Below are 15,154 nucleotides of genomic sequence, written 5' to 3' on the forward strand. Positions count from 1 at the left end.
CAAAGGAAAACAGTGCTTGACTTTATTGAGGGAAGGGACCAGTGACCTGTGAGGGGGCTGGGGGTCAGACGCCACTACCTCTTTTCTAAGGACGGGGCCCCAACTGTGCTGGGGGAGGTCCAGGTTTGATTTCGGGGGGTTTTCTTCGAATCCCCATCCCTGGCTCTGTCCAAGAACGACTGGAAGTGGCACACAGTGCTCTGGGACAAGGTCACAGGTTGGACTCAGAAGTCTTTTCCAACCTCAGTGATTCCGGGATTCGCGGCATAAACACCGTTTTCATGCCCGCGCCGTGCCCGCGCTCTCCGCCTCCCTCACGGCCGGGAACGGGGGGGGAGCAAACAGTTGGGGGGCGCCGCCATCTTGCGGGCGGGGCGGGCGCGCGCGCAGGCGCGGCGGGGGCGGGGCGTGCGCGTGCGCGTCCCGCCCGTGTGCGGGAGTCACAAAATGGCGGCGGGGGGGCGGGCGGCGCGCGCGGGGGGGGCCGGGCCGTGACCGCCTCCGGTACCGGCACCGCCTCGGGCCGGCGCCGCCTCCGGCACCACCCGGGCGCTCCCGGGGCCCCCGTGATCCCTCCGGGCCGGGACCGCCTTTGGCACCGCCCGGGCCGAGCGATTCTCCCCGGCGGGGACCGCCTCCCGCCGCCTCTGGCACCGCCCGAGCACCCCCCGCGCCCCCTCGATCCCCCGGGCCGTGCCCGCCGCCCGGCCCCGCTCCCGGGCCCCGCCGCCCCGTGAGGCGCCGCCCCGCCGCCCCCCGCGCGGCCCGGCCGCGAGCAGCGCGGGAAGATGGCGGCGGGCGGCGGAGGCGGCGGCCGGGCCTCCTCGTCCTCCTCTTCCTCGGCCGCCGCCGCCTCGTCCGCGGCCGGCGCGCTCGAGGCCTCGCTCGACAGGAAGCTGCAGGCGGTGACCAACACGATGGAGTCGATCCAGGGCCTCTCCTCGTGGTGCCTGGAGAACAAGCGGCACCACAGCACCATCGTGTACCACTGGATGAAGTGGCTGCGCCGCTGTGAGTGCGGGCCCGGGGGGCGGCCGGGGGCAGAACGGGGCGCAGCGAGCGCGGCCGCGCCGGAGGCTTCGGCCTCGCCGCCGGGGGCGAGCCCGCACCGAGCGCTCGGGAACCGGCCGGTGTAGGCGGCCGCCACGCAGGGTCGGGTTATCCTCGTAGACAGGCTTGAGTTGGAAAGCACTTTAAAGCTTCCAGTCCCAACCCCTGCCATGGGCACGGACACCTTCCACTAGACCAGGTTGTTCCGAGCCCGGCCTTGGACACTTCCAGAGGTAGGGAAGCCACTGTTGCTCTGGGCTACCTGTGCCAGGGCCTTAACACCCTAACAGGGAAGAATTCCTTCCTGACACCTAATCTAAATCTGTCCCTTTTACTTAGAAAACGTTCCCTCTTGTTCCGTGTGCATCACCTTGTCATGCTTGGAGGAACACAGCGTGCTTGCCTGCACCTCGGTGGTGGCACCTTTGTCCTCCAGAATCCATGATGTCCCAAAGCAGCTCTTTGGGGGCTCAAGGACCAGGGTCTGTTTCTGTGCCCTGCCTGGCCAGAGCAGCTGGGGGTGGGCACAGACAGTCTGGGTGCCAGTGCTGGGATTTGCAGTGCTCATCAGGATGTGTCCCTGACCTGGAGGGAGAAGGTTGGTGTTGGCAGGATGCTCAGCACAGCAGTGTTGTCTCTGCTGCTGTGGGAAGGTTTGACTCTTCTTGTAAGAGTTCAAGGAAGCTTTGCTTGGGAGGAACGTGGACATAACATTCCCACCCCAAAGTGTTGATCTGTTGTGTGCTGAACCTTTTGGAAAATTTGGGAGAGTTTGGTTTCTCTATCAAGGCACTACTGCAGAATGCAGAAGATCTTCTTTCCCCTAAGTTTGATCTGTTTTGTTTGTACTCCATGGAATTCCTTGAGGAAGGTGTGAACCTTGGAGGAAGTAGCCTAGGTCCTGCCTTGCTGTCACTGCCACCTCTTTTGGACATCCTCCTCCCTTGGACACCCCTTGGCACTGTGGCATCATCCTTGGGGCTCTTCCCCTTCTGCTCCAAGCACATGCCCCCTGAAGAAAATCCAGCCCATCTTTCCTTGGGATGTGCCAGCTCCTCTGGATGTGGCTGTCTCACAGTGTCCTGGCTGTTATCGAGACCCTCAGTGTTCTTCCATCACTCCTTCACCCTTCCCAAGCTCATCAAAAGCCATTGAACTGTTCCCACCTGCAGGTCCTTGATGCCCTGTTTCTGCCCCAGCACCCGTCTGCAGCTGGCTGTTGGCTCCTGCCCTGAGCCCTTGGCACCAGCCTGGAATTCTTGTTGGATTTTGTGGGATTCTTTCAAGGTTTCCCTTCACAGCCCTTGTGAGGATCTCTCCTCCACACCTCTCCTTTTATCCAGGTCCCTCCTTAACCATCTTATCCTACTCAACCAATCCCTGACAACAGCTGCCGTGCCCTGACCACTGGTGTTTTGGTTACTCCCTGCTTCCATTTTTTTCCCCCCTGCTTTTACCTTCGTTGTACACTTCATCCTCTCCCCAAGGACCTCACAGTTGTCATGCTGTGGGAAGTCCCTGTCCCAGCCAGAGGAGCTCAGTGGTGGTCCCATAGCAAGTGCAGGTGGCTCTGGGTTCCTTTCTGAATGTTTAAATGTTTTAACTCCAAAGCTCCTATGAACACATCAAACCTGCTCTTCCCAGGGAGCTCTTGGCAAGGGGGAATGTGGTGGGGCTGGCCCTCCTGGGGCACAGAATTGCATCCTTTCAGGAAAAAACAGGGGTGCTGGTATTTGACGTGTTGTTGGTTTGGTGTCTTGCTTCCAAGCCACGCTGGTCACAGCCAGGAATGTTCCTGCAAGGACATTCTTCTGTATCTTCACCTTTGGGAAGCTCCTGGTGGGAATCTGAGTGTCCCTGCAGGAGGGTTTGGTCAGTGTTTAGGTGTGAGTTAAACTTGAGCTATCTGTAGGCTCTGAAATGCCATTTTTGTTGGTGCCATTGTGCCTGGTTTGGAGCAGGTGGCAGGGCTTGGGTGGGCTCAGCTCGGAAGTTTCTTGTTTGCCCACATTTCCTCGCTGGTTTAAGCTGAGAGGAGCCATTCACCCATTGGATACAGCCTGTTGCATCTTGGATCCAGAGACATTTGGTTTTCTTTGAGGATCATAGCCTTCCTATGGACCCATTATGGATCTTCCCTCCTGTATGGTGTATCTTGGTTTATAACCTGTGGCTCTGACTTTGCTCTGGGTGAGTGGTGCTTTGTGTCACCAGCATCAGGCTGGAGCCCCGCTCCGGATTTCTTTCTGCTGTGGAGATGCTGGATCGTTTCAGTCAAAGCTTTATAGTTCTTTGAAACCTATTTTACGTTATTAAGATCTGGAATCACTGCTCTCTGCTGGTGAAATGTCTCTGGGATGGAGGGAACATCCGGCGAGCAGCAGGAGAATTGGCACTTTGAGCACTGGGTTTTACTAAATCACAGAAGCCCCATTCCAATGGGATGATGATCTGAGAGATTATCGAGGCTGGTGTTTTGAGGAAAGCTGGCTGCAGTTGAATTCCCAGCCCTCTGGGCACAGCAGTGCACTCTGTGCTCCAGAAAACCCACCTCAGCTTGCCCTGTCAGCATGTTCAGGGCACAGGTTGTGAGCAACAGGTTCTGGTCATAAGTCCTTGGCTCACTGAGTCTGTGCTGGAAAAGCTTGTCCTGGGATGTGGGAGCTGGGGCTCTGAGAGGTGGCAGTGGCCAGAGGAGCAGGGTTAGGGATAAAAGCTTGTCCTGGGATGTGGGAGCTGGGGCTCCATGCAGGGTGGGGGTGAGCAGCTGCTGGCAGTGACTCCTGGCTTGGCTCTCAGGCCTTTGCTGTGTGTCCTGGAGCAGGGACAGTGTCAGGACAGGGCTTCAGGAGCAGGAACTTCCCGAGGGTTCTGTCCCTGTGCCCTTCTCTTGCTTGAGTCTGGGGTGATGCTCAAGGGCGCAGTGCCAGGAGAACTGGTGCTGCTGGCAGGGGCTCAGGGAGGCTTAAGCACATCGACCCATGGGGATTTGAGGACCCATCTGAGCTAAGCCTTTTCTTGTGTCCTCAGCTCTGCTTCCACTCAGAGGAGGATCTTCTGTGCAGGATCTTCCTTTTGAGCCTGTGTTCAGTTGTGAACTCGCCCTGATGCTGGGAGGGCAGCATGGGTGAAATGTTTCTGCTGGGAGCTTCTTCAGGTTGTGAGTGAGGGGTGAGCTCTCACCCAGGGCTCTGGACCAGGAAGGATGTTGAGCTTCCTGAGAGGAATACTGGAGACCAGGAGAGCTACAAGGTGCAGCCATGCTGTGGGAAGTGGCTCTACCAATGGAGGGACAACTGGAAAATGAAGCAGGATAGAGAACTGAAGAATCTATAGATAAAATCTGATTCTGGCTGCAGCCGGGGGTGACACAGGCAGGTGAGAGGTGACAACACAGGGGCATGTGGAGTAACACCATCTCTTGGCACTGCTCCTCTAGTTTAATCCTTGGGAATGCCCTTTAGTGAAGTGAAGGAGCTCATTAGGTTCATTAGCATGTGGATGAGCTTCCCAAGTTTACCCCTCCAAGGAAGGGGTTTGATGAAGTAACTCAGTTTGGAGCTTTTGAACATGAGCAGGGTCAGAGGAGCAAGCACAGCTGGGGGAGTCTGAAAGTCATTTGTAAATGGAAGATGTCCTCTCTAGTCCCCAGGGTTTGCCTGCTGGACCTTGGAAACTCTGAAACTTTGCTGAAAGCAGCACTGAAGTATTGGGGTCAAGGTGTGGCTGTTGTGGTGCTTCTGTGTGATGCTGACTCTAAATTTTCTTTTGTCCTCAGCTGCTTTTCCTCATCGGCTGAACCTTTTTTACTTGGCCAATGATGTCATACAGAACTGCAAGAGGAAAAATGCCATTGTCTTTCGGGACACCTTTGCAGAGGTGCTTCCTGAGGCTGCTTCGTTAGTGAAGTGAGTAATGAACTAATGGGCTGTTGGGAGGCTGAGTGTCTCAAAAAGGGGGATTTTTTTTCTTCTGACATCTCAAATTCTCTAGAATAATCAGCAGAACTTAAAGGATTCTGTTGGAACAGCCGTGTGTTTGCAGAGTGGGCCAGAGCAGGCATGAGCTGGGTTTTAATTTGTGCAGGGGGGTGGTTTGGGTCAAATTATCCTGTGGAGCCAAGGAAGCCTCGCACCAATGTCCTGCAGTCAGGGTGAAGAACTCTTCTCTTCCAGGGATCCATCCGTTTCCAAATCCATCGAAAGAATCTTCAAAATCTGGGAGGACAGAAATGTGTACCCTGAGGAAACCATTTTGGCACTGAAAGAAGCACTGAGTAAGTTACTTACCCTTTGCATTTCTCACCTTACAAACTGCCACGTGAGCTCACTGAAGTTGTAGAAATAGTCTGGGGTCACTGAGGGGAATGAGGGGCATTTGCACCTGGCACAGGCTGTAACGTAGCCAGGTGTGGGGACGTGAGCAGCGCTGGATTCTCCTGCTTCACCTCTTTTGTACCTTTCTTAAGGCAGCTGTGAATTCTTTCACGTGAGCTGGAACTGCTCCAGCTGAGAGCAAACAGAACACGAGGCTGAAATGGTCCTACACGTCCTGACCAGGGTGCTCTGGCTCTACCTCCAAGTCCTCTTCAGTGATAGGTTGCTCATATTTGTGGGGTAGGAAGAAGCACAAGCAAAGCTGGAGGGTGAAGAGTCCTCAAGTCCTTAGAGAAGAAACACGCAAAGTTGGTTAAAACCAGGAATTAGCAGTGCAGTACTTGAAGGAAATCAGTCCAGGTTTTGGCTTTACTCACACATTGAAGAGCTGAAGGTGCTCAGGAAGCCCTCAGGTGTGGTCTGATGGTTGGTGGCCATCACAGCAGGGGGAACGTGGTGTCTCGGGTCGGGCTGTGGCACAAGGACAGGCTTGAGCTGGGTGTTGCATGCTGAGAAGTGACATTTGTGCTTTTCCTCTGAAATCACTGAATTCTGTACCTTGAAAACAGGTCTGTGAGGTTTCAGGTAAATCAGGTATTGTGGCTGCTTTCCCAATGGGCAGCACTTGTCTGTTCAATGCTGATTCCATTACAGCCTCCCTAAAGAGTTTCATTTTTAGATTTCTTTGTGTTTTCCCTTTTTACTGTAATTTTTGAACTGCCTTAGTGTAAGGGCAAACAGAAACTTGATTTAAAAATGGCAGACCACCCCCAGGTTGCTGCATTCCTGAGTAAACTGAGGTTCTCTTGGGCATCCAGCAGCTCCTCTAAGGAAGTTGGTCGAGGTATTTTAAAACAAATTTCTGTTCACTCTTTCACCGTGCAACTGTATGGCACCAAAAACCAGATTTTGACAGGAATCCCATAATGCCAGACTGCCAAAAATGAAATGTTTTCCAGGTACCACTTTCAAAACTCAGAAGCAGCTGAAAGAGTCTCTGAACAAACCGAATAAGCCGTGGAAGAAATCACAAAGTAAGGAACCACTGTGAACTCTGTGCACTAATGCAGAAATTGGCTGCTCGAGGAGCAGAAGGGCTGAGCCCAGCATGGGCTGAGCCTGCAGGCTCAGAAGGGCCCCAAGATGTGCACACCAAGGAGATGTTGATAGAAAACAATTTTGTAAAGAAAAGTAGTGAGGCACAAATAGGATATGAGAGCAGAGGCTGTGGACAGGAGAGGAAAGAGCTGGTGGAACCTCTTGGAAACTGCTCCTAGACTGGTCAGAGATGGAGAGAAGACAGAGAGGAGCAGGAGATGGACATTCCTTTCATGCTCAGGAACACTCCTGCCCCCAGCAGGCTGGGCTGGGAGGAGGAACCTGGAGCTGGGAGTTCAGGGACAGGATGTGACAGTCCAACAGTCCAGAACCCAGACCAGCAGGAGAGAATGTGTTATAACAGAGTGACCTTAACGATCTCATTTTGCACCAACACCCTGAGTGGTCTCCACAGAGGTGGTGAGATGTCAGGTGTGACGTGTGGGACATCAGGTATGACCATGGGACATCAGGTGTATGAGTGGCACAGGGTGACATCAGGTTAAAAGCGTTGGGGAGTGTTTATTACTGGGCTTAATACCAGAAGCTGTTTTTCCAGACAGAACTGGGCTGTGTCCAGCATGGATGGAGGGTTTAGTGCTTTGCTTCTCATCAGCTCGTTTCTTCTTTCCTTTTTCTCCTGTTTACTCCAGAATCTGATGGATTCAGTCTCTTGCCAGCAGGACTCATTCCCCCACCCTGTAACCAGGTGTGACAGTTGTTCAAGCTCTGAGCATGGTCAGACCTAGGAAGTGCCCAAGGGAGACCCTGCCCACAGGAAACCTGGGCTCCATGTCAGCTCCAGGTCTGGCACTTTGGGAATAACATTCCCTTCCTCGTAGAGAGGTGTGACTCCTTGGAGAAGGCTCTTAGATGAACCATTGCAGAGACTTGTCTTCCTGAGGAAGAGGTGTGCCCAGGAAATGCTCAGAGCGTGTTAAAAAGCAGCAGTGTCACTTGTTGAGCTCGGTTCCAGTCCAGCTGTGTGTGTCCATGTCCCCATGAGCTGCCAGGAGCCCGGAGCACTGAGGGACACATGCATGGAGGGGAGGATGTGATGGGTAACACATAAAGTTATCTAAAAATATCTTTTATTCGGCTGCCTTTTGTGACTGACTTTCCATCAGGATACGGTTCCTTAATTTCTTCACAATTTTCCTTTTTCCCCACAGCCTCCACCAACCCAAAAGCTGCTCTGAAGTCCAAGATTGTTGCCGAATTCCGAGTAAGTCTGTGCATGGAAGTGACCTATGGCACTGACCCCCACATTGGGGGTTTGCATGTGGGGTGACCCTAGGCCCAAGAGCCACCTGTGACGTGGAGGTTGTGGCACCCATGGGGTGGGGTCTGGGCAGGCTCAGGACATCCTTGTGAAGAGGAGTTTGGGGTGGCTGAAGAGTTGGTGGCAAGAAATTGGTCTAAATTCAGTCCCCTGACAGAGTGGGACGTTCATGAAATGCACAGGCACCTGTAGAGTGAAATGGGGAGTAAATAAAAAAGACTTGTCCCTGTTCTTAACCGAGAGATTTGTGAAATTGCAGCTCCTGCCTGAGCCCAGGTTTGCTCATTGTGAGATTTGAGATTAGAAATCCTGGGATCCACATGGTTCCTGGGTTAGCTCTTGCTTGGGAGCAGTCTGAAACAGAGAGGAGGCAGGGCTTCTCTGCCCTGGAATGTGATAAGGAGGCTTTTCCTGTTTGCCTTTTTCCAGCCCCAATCCCTCATTGATGAATTGCTGTTGTACAAGCGCTCGGAAGATCAGATAGAGCTGAAGGAGAAGCAGCTTTCCACTATGAGGGTGGATGTCTGCAGCACTGAGACACTCAAGTGCTTGAAAGGTAAAGCCCCGAGGGCACCAAAGGTGGTGTGGGAGCTGTCAAAATGGGAAATGCCAGAATTTCAGAGTGGGGTTAAGAACCAGCAGTCAGGAGCCAAAAATCTTGGTTAGTTTGAATTTCTATGGAAACTATCAGGTGCAGATCTCAGATCAAGCAAATGACTGTCTGAAAACCAACACTCTGCCAGCAACCAGGCCTCCTTCTTGCCAGATCCAAGTGGATGACCTGGGTGGTCTGGGAGTGTGCAGCTCTACTGTCCCTGTATCCTGGGTGCTGCCATTGAGGCCACACTTCTGTGCTTTGGCACGTGGCAGCTCATTTCCATGGTGTTCATCTCCCTGCAGATAAAACAGGAGGGAAGAAGTTCTCCAAGGAGTTTGAAGAAGCAAGTTCAAAGCTGGAGGAATTTGTCAATGGCTTGGACAAGCAAGTGAAGAACGGGCCGTCGCTCACCGAGGCCCTGGAAAACGCTGGGATATTCTACGAGGCACAGTACAAAGAAGTCAAGGTGGTGGCAAATGTAAGTGTGCCTTTTCTGGATCCTCCACAGGTGGAACAGCATCTGCCTGTGTTCACTGGACACCTCCAGGCTGGAAAATGCCTCATCTCTCTATTTCCGAATTAAAAAGTTTGTGGGATTGGTGTAAGGGTGGTTTTCAAAGAGAGCAGAATGGCAAGACAAGGATATGCTCTCAAAATCCAGCAGTTGGAAGCTCAGTTTGTGTGTGTTGCTGGAATGTTGGATCCCCTCTGGATTCTTAAACAGGGCAAAATTACAGTTAGTGTTACAAATCCTAAATTCTGGAAACTTGGGATTTATGTAAGAGCTAGATGAGCAAAGAAAGGACGGTAGTAAAGTATAATAAAAACAACCAACACCCTCCAGACCCTACCAAAAGCCTCAAATGGGCAGAATGCATTTCTTAAAATTAAGGGGAGGTTATGAAAATTGTTCCAAGTCAGTGGATGAAACAAGTGGATAAAGGTTTTATCCTCTCCACTTTTAGTGGCTGTTGCCCTGTGAGTCCCATGGAGAAGTCAGGTTCTTAGCACAGCAGGATCCAGGGATTTGGAATTGGTTTTCTCAGACTGTGTTGCTTCCTTAAGGAAGTGACTGAGGCATGAAATATCCCCAGTCCAGTGTCCTTCCTTCCTTAGGCCTATAAAACATTTGCTAACCGAGTGAGCAATCTGAAGAAAAAGCTGGACCAGCTGAAAGCAACTCTTCCTGATCCCGAGGAGTCTCCTGTCCCTTCTCCCAGCATGGATGCTCCATCTCCAACAGGCTCCGAGTCCCCTTTCCAGGGGATGGGGGAGGAGAACAGCACCCGGTCTCCAGCAGCTGGAGGCCGTAAGATGGTTTCTCCAGAGCCTGCCACAGATAATCGGGATGTGGAAGACATGGAGCTCTCTGATGTGGAGGACGATACGTCTAAAATCATTGGTAGGCAATTGTCCTGTGGGAATTATAGGACAAACCAGTCATTTCCAGCCTCATTTGGGATGTGGAGGAGGCACAAAGCCTATGGCTGTTGGGTTTGAATCTCCTGGCAGGGAAGTCCCAGTCCCACTGTCATGATTTCCATCTCCCAAGACACTTTATCCAAGGTGTTTTTACATCTGTGGGAATCAGAACTGATGTTCCCTGAGACTGTTTGGGGGGATTGAGTGACCTTTCTGCTCTTGTTCCCCCCTCTCCATTGCAGTGGAGGAGAGGAAGGACAAACAGGCTGCTCCAGCCCCCACCAAGACCGAGAGTGTCCCCAAAGTGGTGCCATCAGCTGCTGCAGCTGCCACAGCCTCGGGGACAGTGGCGACGCCAGCCCCAGCCCCTCCAACGCCCCCGGCTCCGAAGGTGGTGAGCACAGCTCCCATCCCCCTGGCACCGACACTCGCCTTACCCAACCTGGCCAACGTGGACCTGGCCAAGATCAGCTCCATCCTGAGCAGTTTGACATCGGTGATGAAGAGCACAGGTGGGTGCTGAGCCGGGCTGTGGGTACCAGGACTAATGGAGCTGGGTGATCTTTTAAAGCTTTTAATTTCTCAAACGTGAGTGAGTTACTGCTCTCAGAGGTCTGGTTCAGTCTCTGGCACATGGTGTCAGTTCCTGAGCCTCTCCTTGCTCGTGCTTCATTGTGGCTGTGGGAAAGCTGAGTCAAAAGCACATGCGTTGCCAGAGCAGCGCAGGTGAGTGGTGTCTGCTCCTGCCCCAGGTGTGAGTCCTGCTTCGAGACCTTCGCCAGGGACGCCGACCAGCCCCACAGCTCTCACCAGTGGCCTGAAGACTCCTGTCCTGGGAACCACCTCTGCTCCTTCGAATCCATTAGCAAATATTCTCTCCAAAGTTGAGATAACTCCGGAAAGCATTTTGTCAGCTCTCTCCAAAACCCAGACTCAGACGGCGCCAGCGCTGCAAGGTACTGGGGTGGGTGTTGGAGGAGGGCTGGCAGTGTCTCAGGGCAGTGGCCGTGCTGAAACGTGCTGCTCTGCTTGTCCTAAAGTGAGAACAGAGGAAGAAAAACTTCATTGGAATGTTTTACGTCTCTGGCACGTGTGGATGTTCTTTCTCAGGTAGCACAGGTGTCACGGACCAGTGAGATCTGTCACTCCCTGTACTTCCTGCTTGTGCTGTGGCCCAAGTGCACGTATCTGAAACATCCCCTGAACAGGACAGGAGACCAAGAGGTCTCTGTTTCCTGTGTGCAGAAAGCTGCCCAGAGGTTCTGCTCCCACTCTGGCAGCTTGCCAGGGTTACCTGGCCAGCAGGGCAGGGTTTCTCAGTCCTGGCTGCAGACCAGGATGAGTTCTTACCCAACTGACTCAATGGTGTAATTTACATTTGTAGATCAATCCAAGCCTCAGACGGAAGGTTGCACCTCACTGGGTGCTAATGTCAGTGTAGCAAAATCCAGTCCTCTTTGTGGAGACTGAGGGGTGTAAAGGAACAGTGTCTGCAGTGCAAATATAGGAGCCTTTCCCATGGCAGTGGCTTGGGGTGATTTGCCTCTGCCCTCAGTAGCTGATGCTGCAGTTCTGTTTTCCAGGGCTGTCGTCCTTGCTGCAGAGCGTGGCTGGAAACACAGTTCAGTCGGGAGAACCTGCCTCACAGAGCACCTCAGCGTCGCCAGCCAACACGACTGTGCCGTGCATGAAGGGGAGGAGTGTTCCTTCCAATCCACAGTCTTTTATAGCCAAAAGTTTTGGTTATTCTCCAAACTCAACCACGGCAGAGGTTTCCTCCACATCAGTCAATAAGGCTCCCGTTGGACATACCCCAGCACTGTCAAGCTCTGGTTTTAAGCCACCAACTAATTCCCTGGGATTTTCCAGTTCTCACCCTACCAGTCCTTCCTCCCTTTTGCCAACAGAAACCTCACTGGGTCAGTCCTCCGAAATTTCAAAAGCCAAGCTGGAGTCAGAACCCCCTTCTCCCAGCTTGGAAATGAAGATACACAATTTCCTGAAGGGAAATCCTGGCTTCAGTGGCCTGAACTTGAATATTCCCATTCTCAGCAGCTTGGGGTCCAGCATGGCAACAGAGAGTCACACCTCTGACTTCCAGCGTGGTCCCACCAGCACTTCCATGGACAATGTGGACGGGACACCAGTGCGTGACGAGCGCAGTGGAACTCCCACCCAGGATGAGATGATGGACAAGCCAACGTCGAGCAGCGTTGACACGATCTCCCTGCTGTCGAAAATCATGAGCCCCGGTTCTTCAACTCCCAGCAGTACCAGGTCGCCTCTGCAGGGCCGGGATGATGGATATTCCCAAGAACTTCCCAGTTCTGTTCACGGCTACCGGCCCTTCAGCCTTGGCAGAGAGTCCCCAGCCAGCCTGTACAAGCCGCCTGCAGACAGCAGGGAGATGCCCTCCTCCTTGATGGACTCCTCCCAGGAGAAGTTTTACCCAGATACATCTTTCCAAGAAGATGAGGATTACCGTGACTTTGACTACTCCGGGCCACCGCCCTCGGCCATGCTGAACCTGGAGAAGAAGCCAGTCAAGTCTATCCTGAAATCGAGTAAACTCCCAGATTCTGCTGAGTACCAGCCGGTGCTGTCCAGCTACGGGCAGCGGTCGCAGGAGTTTGGCGTGAAGCCATCCTTCCCCCCGGCCATGAGGTCTATCCTGGATCAGAGCGACAGCTGCGACCCGCTGGCCTCATCCCCAGGGATGTTTGGGAGCTACGGCCGCAGGGGGAAGGACTCTGCCTCGGACGGGTCCCCGTCGCCCAGCAAGAACGATGTGTTCTTCACGCCGGACTCCAACCACAGCACCCTGCCCAAACCCGGCCTCCCGCAGAAGCAATACTCGGACTCGCCCCATGCTCTTCCCCATCGCTCGATCTTCTCTCCCCAAAACGCCCTCCCCAGCCCCGCCAGCCGAGCACCCGCGGCGGGCGGGGACAAACCTCTGGGTTCCTCCATCTCTGCCACCTCCACCATCGAGTTCAAGAACATGCTCAAAAATGCTTCCCGGAAGCCCTCTGAGGAGAAGCATTTTGGGCAGATTCCCAAAAGCAGCTCCGGTGAGGTGGGGAGCTTGTCCGGGGCTGTGAAGGGTGAGCCGCAACCGCCAGAGGAGCACTACCGCATCGAGACCCGCGTCTCCTCCTCCTGCCTGGACCTGCCCGACAGCACCGAAGAGAAGGGGGCCCCCATAGAGACGCTGGGCTACCACAACGCCTCGAGCCGGGGCATGTCGGGGGAGCCGATCCAGACTGTGGAGTCCATCCGGGTGCTGGGCAAGGGCAGCCGGGGCCACGGGCGCGAGGGGAGCCGGGCGGGCTGGTTCGAGCTGAGCAGCGGCGGGAGCGCCTTTGACAACGGGCCCTCGGGCTCCTCGGAGCTGCCCGGCCTGGGCGGCTTCTCGACACCCTACAAGGAGCACGTGCCACCCTTCCCGGAGAGCGTCAACAACTTCCGAACGAACAACTTCAGCTCCGCCTTCGAGCACCACCTGCCGCCGCCGCCCATCGCACCGCCTCCCCTGGAGCACGGGAACCCCTTCCCGCGGGATACGGTGGGGCCACCCGCCGTGCCCCCGCCCGCGCCCACCAAGGACCACGGCAGCCTCTTCCCGAGGGATCACTCGGTCCCTCCCCGCATGCCGTCGGTGGATCACGCCAACCCCTTCTCCAAGGAAACGCCTGCGCCTCTGCCGCTGCCCCACGGCGTCCCCCCGCCCCCCTCGGTGGAGCACGCGGGGGTCCCGTTCCCCACGCCCCCGCCGCCCCCGGTGCCCGGGGAGCACGCCGGGGTCCCCTTTCCAGCGCAGCCACCGCCGGCCGGGGAGCACGGCGGGGTCCCCTTCCCCGCGCCACCGCCCCTGGAGCACGGCGCCGGCGCCTTCCCCAAGGAGCACGGTACGATGCAAGGGACACTGAAGGAGCACTTCGGGGGGGCGCAGCCGCGGGACCCCCTGCCCCGCTCGCGAGACCCCGCGGGGCCCGGGCCCCTGCCCCGGGAGCAGCTGGGGGCCGCACGTGGGCTGGGCCCCCCGGGACACCGGGACCCCGGCGGCCGCGGCTCCGTGCTGCTCCGCACGCCCCGCGCCGAGTTCCGCCCGCGGGAGCCCTTCGGCGGCAGAGACCCCTTCCAGAGCCTGAAGCGGCCGCGGCCACCCTTCGGCAGGGGAGGGGCCCCCTTCTTCACCCCTAAGCGCCCCTTCTTTCCTCCCCGGTACTGAAGCGGCTGCCGAGCTCCCGGGGCTGCCCATTTTTTTTTTTTTTTTTTTTCCTTCTGTTTTCTTTAATTTTTTTTCTTTTTTTTTTCTTTTTCATTTTTTTTTTCTTTTCCCCTCGAGACCCCTGTAACCTTCTCCTAAATTAAATGTTCTGTACTTTTTGGTTGGTTCTACCCCCAGCATTGGGTGAGACAAGAAAACAGACACAAACCAATGTTTTAACGAGAAGAAGCCACGTTGCTGTTAAATAAAACCTTCAGTAGTAGTTGAAAAAGTTAAAGAAAAAAAAATTAAAAAAAAGGAAAAACTCTGAAAGCTTCGAGAGGAGCGCTGAGTGGTGTTGGGGTGTTGGTTTCCAGCCGATCCCCAAATTGCTGCTGCAGGGAGGGGGAGACCCCCTTCTTCCTCCTGTCTGCCAAAAGCACCAAAACAAGGCAAAAAAAGGGTCAAGGAACCCACCCGAACCCACCTTGGAGCTCCATGGGACAGGGGACTCTGGCAGCAAGAAGGCCCAAGCCTGTTCCCCCTGCTTGAGAAGACTGTCGGTTGGGTTTGGGTTAATTTGGGGATCTTTTGATTTTTTGTTTTGTTTTGTTTTTCCCCCGGGATCACTGTTGACTTTCTACGTGTGTGTATATAGCAATCACTTTTTAATTCCCTCTGGGATCGTTCACCACACGCAGCCGGAGCCCGGCGGGGGGCTCAGAACGGTCCCCCGCCACACCCAGGGCCGCCCCGCGGCTTTTATATGAAGTTGGGATTTTAACTTGATTTATTTTAATTATTTTTTGTTGGTTTTTAGTTGCCTCCATCGTACCTGTTTGATACCGGTGTGGGCTTCAGGATCTGCATAAAAAGTACCAAACCAGCCGTTGGCGGGTCCGTTCTTTCTCGCGTGCGCTCCGGACACCCCTGGTCTGGGGGGAGCCCCAGCCACGACCCCCGGGCCGAGCCCTTGCTCCCTGCGGCTTCCTCCCCCCCACCCCCTCCATGGTTCCGTCCGGGCTGCGGCGCTCCGCCCGGGCGGGCGAGTCCAACGCGGCCTCGGCCGGGGGAGGCGGGGCTGGAGGAGCGCGGGGTGACCCCGCCCCGCTCGTGTC

At 54.9% G+C, this 15,154-nt stretch overlaps 1 protein-coding gene and 1 long non-coding RNA gene across 3 annotated transcripts; one reads left to right on the top strand and one right to left on the bottom strand.

Annotated features, from left to right (window-relative positions):
- Positions 1-438: 438 nt before the first annotated feature.
- RPRD2 (regulation of nuclear pre-mRNA domain containing 2) lies at positions 439-14,924 on the top strand. Of its 2 annotated transcripts, XM_066337860.1 has the most exons (11): positions 439-1,011; positions 4,829-4,958; positions 5,226-5,326; positions 6,386-6,460; positions 7,697-7,749; positions 8,236-8,362; positions 8,707-8,882; positions 9,521-9,806; positions 10,069-10,338; positions 10,579-10,782; positions 11,410-14,924. In XM_066337860.1, the coding sequence occupies exons 1-11, from the start codon at positions 789-791 to the stop codon at positions 14,055-14,057; spliced, it is 4,293 nt and encodes a 1,430-aa protein (XP_066193957.1). In that variant the 5' UTR covers positions 439-788; the 3' UTR covers positions 14,058-14,924. The 2 variants fall into 2 exon arrangements, with proteins under 2 accessions (XP_066193957.1, XP_066193958.1); XM_066337861.1 differs by lacking the exon at positions 6,386-6,460.
- On the bottom strand, positions 14,269-15,148 carry LOC136372962 (uncharacterized). Its single transcript, XR_010745553.1, has 2 exons — positions 14,872-15,148; positions 14,269-14,466 (listed from the first exon to the last, which is right to left on the bottom strand). It is a non-coding gene; the product is annotated as an uncharacterized lncRNA (long non-coding RNA).
- Positions 15,149-15,154: the final 6 nt, after the last annotated feature.

Source organism: Sylvia atricapilla, chromosome 30 (assembly GCF_009819655.1).
Source record: "Sylvia atricapilla isolate bSylAtr1 chromosome 30, bSylAtr1.pri, whole genome shotgun sequence".
Classification (NCBI taxonomy): Eukaryota; Metazoa; Chordata; class Aves; order Passeriformes; family Sylviidae; genus Sylvia; species Sylvia atricapilla.